General features: G+C 34.0%; 1 protein-coding gene across 2 annotated transcripts in view; it reads left to right on the plus strand.

The window, feature by feature from the left end:
* Positions 1-7,740, plus strand: part of LOC149089603 (uncharacterized) — a 31,955-nt gene extending 24,215 nt beyond the window's left edge. For both annotated transcript variants that reach the window (XM_089252339.1, XM_089252926.1), the window contains exons 18-23: positions 360-483; positions 1,935-2,008; positions 2,471-2,623; positions 3,220-4,196; positions 4,695-5,086; positions 5,606-7,740. In XM_089252339.1, the coding sequence (XP_089108465.1) occupies positions 360-483; positions 1,935-2,008; positions 2,471-2,623; positions 3,220-4,196; positions 4,695-5,086; positions 5,606-6,075 (2,190 nt within the window). In that variant the 3' untranslated portion in view covers positions 6,076-7,740. The remainder of the gene's footprint in view (positions 1-359; positions 484-1,934; positions 2,009-2,470; positions 2,624-3,219; positions 4,197-4,694; positions 5,087-5,605) is intronic.
* The last annotated feature ends 254 nt before the right edge of the window (positions 7,741-7,994 follow it).

Below are 7,994 nucleotides of genomic sequence, written 5' to 3' on the forward strand. Positions count from 1 at the left end.
ATGGAGTGGATAAAGTTCGAAAAAATTATTCCAATATTTTTCACTGGATAGATTCGTGAAGAAAATGCAATTTTTGATCAAAAATTGAAAATCAGTCCAGAAGATTCCTTATTTTTGAATTTTTATAACATGATGGAGGTCTACGTATGTACATTTTTCCAATGACTCAGTGATGTAACTACAAGTTTTATGGTTTTTCTGCATTCTTGTATGATATCACTTTTGACCTGTCGCCACCACTGCATTTTGAATTTCATTGCCATAGTTTTGACTGATTTCATTTTTTTTCTCTTGTAGAAGTTGTAGTGATTGCTATTATTTTAAAACAGTGTGTTAAAGTTGAATTTCACTTTACATAGATTCATACTGTTGTCAGTGGGGCATTGGATAGACTTCATTATGAAAAGGATCCTTGTGTTAAATATGATGTCAACCGAAAGCTGTGGATATATTTGCATAGAAATCGTACAGAAGGAGAATTCGGTAATCAAACAGATATTTTGAACTGGGTCTTAAATGAAAATAACTTAAAAATAAAAATCACTCTTCAATTTATGTTTTCCATTTTGAGAAACACATTATGATACGAAATGTGAATTACAGGAAAACTAGTATTACTTTCATAAACTAAATTTAGAGTAGTGGCAACAGTATATATAATAAAGCCTTGATTAACCAGGGATAATGAGTTCAGCATCACCTCATATTCTCATCATCTTTTAATCACAGGTACATGCATATTTAAAAACAACATATAGATAAAAATCATACATAGAGATGATGACACTCAATTAGCTGAGTTGTGTTAGACCGTCCATTGCACTGCCCTGTTCAGCATATATATATGTGCTCCAAGAAAGAAAATTACCACTGCACTTCTATAGCACATTAGTGAGTGAAATTGCCCTGGTAGTGAGGTAATGGTGATTAGATTCTCCATGAAAGCATTATGCAAAGTACATGCGACCGGTTGACCTTTATCTGGCTGCAGGCAATGGCTCTGTTAATCAAGGCTCTGCTTCAATTTTTTTTCTTCTTTTAGTAATACAGTTTTTTTCATATTATGGTAGAAATTATGTGTTTTAACAACTTAATATAGTGAAACCATAAATTGATATCGTTAAATTGAGGATTTTGTTATATTAAAAAAATTTGCAGTTTTGCCATAAAATAACTGTAAATAAGATTATTTTTATCATTACTTAACTATCAATATACAGGCTTGGGTTCACAAAAGTAATGCAAAAGAAGTTACTCTTGTGTTTGTGTTTAAATAATGTGTTTTAATCAGTGTATGTCTATCATCAGTACTTTATCAGTTTTGGTGTACATTAGAACTTTGTAATGGTGGGTTCAGGGTTTCTCCAGTGGCTGAGAATTCATTGTTTAAAATAATGTTACTTATGCCATTCTTTGCTTATTTATATGTAATTCTTATGCTTACATTATTTACTTTCTGAAATTGTTCAATAGGAAGCCATTCTCCCTAGAAATAACCGGTTTTGTCAAAATAATAATATTAAAATGCATAAGCTCATTCATACATTTTAATTGTTTCTCAAATTATTATGCTGTTTGGAACTACTCATAGTTTCAATTTAAATTTCAGTTTTATGGGTAAAATGACTAAAATTTCAATTTTTTTGTTTCTTTTAGTTGATTATAACTCAAATTATTCTATCTACATATTATATGCCTCCATAATATGTAAAAACACTTTTGTATTTTCATTCACTATATCATTTCAAAAAAATGTTTCATACATAAGTATGTCAAGGACTAGTTTTTTTGTTTCTGTAAGAACTTCAAAATAATTCAATTATTTTGAAGTTCTGAATAGTGTTGTAATTGTAATTGATTTAAAAAATTAAAATTATAATTTTTTTTCTTTAATTCTCATATGTAACAAAGGTATTTCTTACCTGTCTTTTTAGAGAGGATACACCAGGCTCAAGCTGCTGCCGCCAAAGCGAGGAAAGCTGTGCAGAAGAGCAAGCCTCCAAAGTCTGTAAGTTGTTTGATGCACCTTTAAAACATATACAAGAGTAAATGTTTAAAAGAGAACAATTCATGAGCAAAAGTTTTACCATCAAACTCTTCGTAGATGCTTATCATTGTAGGTCCTGTTTGAAGTATACACTGATGCTTATTCATTGTGGTTCCAAGGGGAAGTTACCCAACAGTAAATTTTCACTAATATATATAGGTGCTATCACAATAAACGAAAGTATGAAATTAAAAACAGAAGTATCAAATATTGAAAATGAAATGGGAAGGATAGTCATTTAAAGAGTTCATAGGAATGCTTTTGACAGATAATATGTTTCCTATTACCTTGTCGAAAATCGCTTCCTAGATAAGTAGCAAATTATGTTTAAATAAACTGAATAATTAAACATGAAAAAATATTTTGTGCATTTTGTTACAGATATTCTTATGAAATATGCTCTGTTATTATTTTTTTTTTCAGAAAGTTAGAGATGTTTCTAGAACTCCTCCCACAGCTACTTGTAGCTCTGTTGCTGAGAGTGTAGCTGCAATTCTGAATGTTGATGTGAATGCTTCAGTTAGTTCCAGTTCTGTAACTCACAGTCCTAGAGGAAGTGGGAGTCCCAGAACACAGGTTTCTGATTTTGTTTTTTTATAGTCTGCTTTGTAATGTTGAAAGTATCAATATGGATTGAATTAGAAAAACTAAGCATTAGCCATGTGGCGAAATTTTCTAATATACCCTTATAACAAAGTGGCCAGCCCAATAGACCCAACTAGTGTCAGAAATTTGGGGTTTCACCGGCCTCCATATGTTGATCTCTATATATATATATGTATCACCAAGATACTGATATTCAGATTCCTTTAATGTTAAGGTTGCCATATGGATAGCTGTGGCTTATTATAAATATCCATAATTATCACAAAAATATATGCTAACACAATGTTGGCAACAAATCATAGGTATCATTATAGGGATATATATGGATCGGCAAAAACTTAAATTTCAAGTATTGGTTGGGTCAACTGGGCTGGTCACTTTACGAAGTGGCCAACTTTGTGCTTTGGCAGTAGCATATATATGTCATAGCTCCCATCAGAACATACTGTCATGACACATACAATTTATACCTAGAAGACTGATTAATGAGTTGCAGGAGTTCTTTTTCTGTATGTGTGCTTTTTGATAATCTCATTTGTGTGATCTAATTTTTTTTTCAATTTCAGAATAGTCCAAAACAGGGTCATCCATCAGCTATGCGCCACACAGCCCGGACATTGCCTTCAATAAATCAAGCATTTGCAAAAGTTGCTCCTCAGTCCCTTGTGGGTAATTGTGGAGTTTCAAGGAAGGTAGAATATGCTGCATCCAATCTGATGCCCATTCTTGGACATGCCTCTGCTACTTCACCCTTATGTGCTTCTAGTCCTCAACATTCCATTATTCCTGGTATTCTACCTCAACAGTCAGAGGGTAGTAATTCAAGGCCGCCTTCACAAGGCTCTGTGCAGTCCTTGCCTAGTCCAAAAACTGTTATTGCTAATGTGAATGCTGCACAGTTTGGTGTTAGTGCGCTTCAAGTTGGTGCTACATCTGAACAACCTGTCTCCGTGGGTAACCCATCGTGTATCAGTGTACTTAGTGTTGACATGAAGCCGTCGTCACCTTCGTTCTTTGGTCAACCTCCTGTTTTACAACCTGTTCTTAGTCGTCAGACCATGGCTACTACTCCTTCATACACATCAGCTCCAGTAAGTGTGGCTATTTCTGCCCCAGCAGTTGCTGCTGTAAGAAGTACTCTCAAGCAAGCCAAGTCTGTGACACCAATATCTGCCCCCAAGGTTTTGCCTAGCTTCCAAACCATTGTCATAAAGCCAGATACATCATTGAATTCATCTGGACTTTCTTCTCTACCACTTTTATCTGTGGAAGATATCCCCTCTACATTGGATTCGGCAGCATTAAGCAATAATCCTGTTGTTGCAAGGTTGCTTCAAAGTTCTCACTTGATATCCTTGGGAAACCTCATGGGTGAAGCTGTTTCTTCTGCTACAATCAAACCAGCAACTGGACAACACCAGAGTTTTAAAATACATGGTGCCAACATGGGGCAACAACTATTTCAACCCTCTGGTACTCAAGCAACATCTGTTACTATCGGTAATCCACAGACAATGCAAGTTTCATCTGGATCAGATGTCAAGTAAGTTATTCCAAAGTGCCATTGTTTCGACCATGCATTGGTTTTCTTACACAATCAGACCTCAATATACTATCACCTGTTGACAAAGTAAAAGATGATCTCATAGTGGAGAGGGAGGCTTGATAAAGAATGTGTCCACTTTGCTAATTATGCTGGGAGAGGCTTTTTAAATACTGATGTTATCAGTAGAGTGACATTAAGAGTGATAGACCCTATATTGAGGTCTGACTGTATCTTCAGAATTTTTATAGCCCTTAAAATTTTTTTTCAAATATGTGTGTTACACAAATTTTAATTGCACTGATAAAAAGAAATATTTACACTCAACTTTCAGTCTATCTGAAACAATCATCAAGTCATCATCATTTTTCCCTGGACGGATCATGCAGATCCCTTGGGGATATGTGAAGATCACATTATTATTAAAAAAATATATATAAATAAATAAAAATATAGCATAATAATTTTAAAAGGCTTTCATTCTTTTTTTCTTTTAAGGATTCCAAGATTATCCTTGGTTACCCAAGATATCAACAGAGAAGACCCTGCTATGCTGGCCAAAAGAAGACAGGAAACAGCAACATTAGTATCTTCCCTTCCTTTGATTGGTCAAACTCAGTTGTTCTCCTCTGCCGCACCTTCTACCATATCAGCAGCTGAAGCAAGAGTCACCTTGGCACAGAGAGATGCTACCACAGAAGTGAAAAGAATGAATGTGGCATCCCAAACTTCACAGGGCATTCGGCGACCCTCGCTTGCAGATCTCAGTCACATTCTTGATTGTGGCGGAGCTCCAAACCAAACCATCACATCTTCAGGTGCAATAATCTCAGCCCCTTCAACAACACCCCTTGTGTCATACAGTAAAACTCCTCAAGCAGTAATAAGAGGTATGCACATTAAGTTAGGACATCTCTTTGGCATATAACATTTTCTATCTGGGTTTCTGTAAATGTCTTGCTATAAAGTTAAATTTTATTATTTTTCCATCAATTGTCTTACATTCTTATGCATATATAAGCAGTATCATAATATCTGAGGCAGGTAACAGTTGAAAAGAAAATTATTTTGATATCCACTGTTAAATGAATATGATAAAACTGGTATGGTGCATCAATGCTAGGTAAATTTGAGGGCATTTTTCAAGAAGTTTTGCATTCTTTTCCAAATCAGCAAACTTTTCAACTTTCTTTATCTGTAGATTGAATCGAGATTTTACCAATTTTTCCACCAATCAAACAAAAAAGTCTAAACGCCAAAAAAGAAAAAAAAATGGTCATTAAATTCTTGATAGACAATAATAGTACAGAAAAAAACCTATTTATGTTTCAAAAAGTTAACATCATTCGATAAGATCACTTGGGTGCACTCTGATGTAAGTTGATATTTCTTTTTATACCCCATATTAGGAACGCAAGATGCCTTAAAGCATTTACCGTCAACATACGTAATGACAACACCCATCACTAACGCTGCTGCATTGACTGCGCAACATGGGTTACGAACAGCTTCTCCCTTAAATATGAGAGCTTTGCAGAGCATCAAGGTGATTCCTGTTCCGCAGTCACTTGGTGCGAACAAAAATTTGAGGAACGCTCCTCTTCTTGCTCATATTATCAGTCCTTCAACAGGAGTCACTGTTCGGGCTGGCGTGCCAACTGCAGAATTCATCCACTCGGCACATCAATTGAAAGGTGCACCTAATCTGAACATATTGCACGGTTTACAGACTATAGCTGCTGCAGCAGCAGCTTCTTCACCAGGGCAGCTTGCAAAACAGTCATCTCATCCTTCGACAAGTCAAGAGGTGCCAAGTAGTCAACCCTTCATCATTCAGGTTCAAGCACCAAAGCCTCCAGAGGAGGATCCGAGCTTATGAATGAAGCGTGAATATTTTCTTGTATTAGGGTATGTGATGTGTATTATGCAGTGGATCCCGCTTAAGACATTTTTATTGGGACCATGGAATGAATGTATATTGAGTGGAGAAATTTAAAGATCTGTTAAATATTTTTTTTACTATATAAAATAAAAATTTTACATTATAAACTTTTGTTTTAGTTTAAGGCCAGTATTAGACTATAAAAGATTGATAAAAGTTTTTATACAAAACTTGGAAAAAAACAACTAATAAGTCTATTGGTTACATTCTCTTGAATGTAACAATACCTTTATTGGTTGCATTTTTCAAGTCTTATAACAGAACTTTATCAAACTTTTATGGTGTAATTCGAGTCTACATATGTATAAAAGTTATGTACAATCTCTCTCAAAAGCTCAGATGATGTATTTTTTGACAACTAAAAAGAAAAATATCATAAATATCATTGACGGCATTTCAGCCAGTTTGGATCGAGTTCTATTTTTTACTTTAACTGATTAAACATTTCACAAGTCTAAATAATAACACTGTTCATGAAAAATTGTTGCCTTTTTCCATTATTATGCATCAATATATCATGGCAACTAATAATTGCAATGTGATTGTGAATAGAAATCACACATTTTTGCACTCAGCCTTGACTGTATGCTGTTCTAAAAAACAGATGCTGGAAACAGAATAACAAACTTCACCAAACGTTCTTAGTTAAAAAAAAACAACCTCATATTCTATTAAAATTAAAAAATTGGGACCCTGAAAATAAAACTTTTTTAATGGAAAAACAAATGTCTTAAGCGAGGTACACTGCATGTGCAGTTGGCCCTATTTGAATGAATATGTAATGTTCCTGCTAAACAGTATTTAGCATATTTTTTTGAAATTTTCATGTACATTGACAGAGTTACTGAAAAAGTAGTAATAATTTGAACTGAGCACATAATAAACATTTTTAAAAAAATTTTAGGGAAGCTCATTTAACAAAATTAGGTTTCCTAAATTGCATTTTTTTAAATTGTAAATTTTTATTTATTTATTTTTGGCAGACTGTGTGGCAGTCGGGGGACTAATTTCCTCTATGCCCCTCTGAAAACGGTGATAATGTATATAAAGTATGCTTTAGATCACACAGTGTTCTTCAAATTTTTTACAGCTGCGGACTAGTGAAAATTGTTGAACAATTTCAGACTGGCAGAAATGAAAGAAATAGTTTATGTACTGACAAAAATAAAAATATATATGTATAAATACAAATACAAAGGCCACAACACATAAAATGCCCAATGAGGTAGCTGAAAAAAGATGCCCTTGAGGGGCACAGAAAATCAATGAATAGGATAAATAATTTTTGTGGACTGGCAAAAAATAAACAACAGGAATTTGCAGACCTGCTGGTGGCTAAGATATAAATATAACCCCATATAGAGATGGTATAATATTTGATAAATGTAAAATTGTGTAGCTGCCATCTGAATTGGTCAAAATTTTCTGCAGACTGGCACCGGTCCCTGGACCAGGAGGTGAAGAGCACTGCTTTAGATGATTAAATTGTGTCATGATCTTATGAAGCATAAATCTTGCTGTTAGAAAAATGAATGCAATAAATTTATTTTTAAAATTAAAAATTGAATACAATCATCATTAATTTTGTGATATATTGTTCTGAACAAATAATAAAAAAAAAGAAAAAGATTCCCTTTGAGTGTAATAAGACTGAAATGCTTTCAAGAGAGAGTTTCTCTGCTCAAAAAAGAGTTTCTTTCCACTATAATATGGTTTTTATTCTAAAATCTTTAGTTTTTTTTTGCAGAGTGTTGAATTATTTGAGACCCAAATGTGCGGGGCCAACTGTGTTTCTGTTTTGTAATTTGTGTTATGGTAGGATCTTGTCAATCCAGATGTTTCTAATCTCATATGGT

Source organism: Pholcus phalangioides, unplaced genomic scaffold, assembly GCF_987345545.1.
Source record: "Pholcus phalangioides strain wild (caught in Gottingen) unplaced genomic scaffold, Ppha-v1.0 ptg000001l_1, whole genome shotgun sequence".
In the NCBI taxonomy this organism is placed as follows: Eukaryota; Metazoa; Arthropoda; class Arachnida; order Araneae; family Pholcidae; genus Pholcus; species Pholcus phalangioides.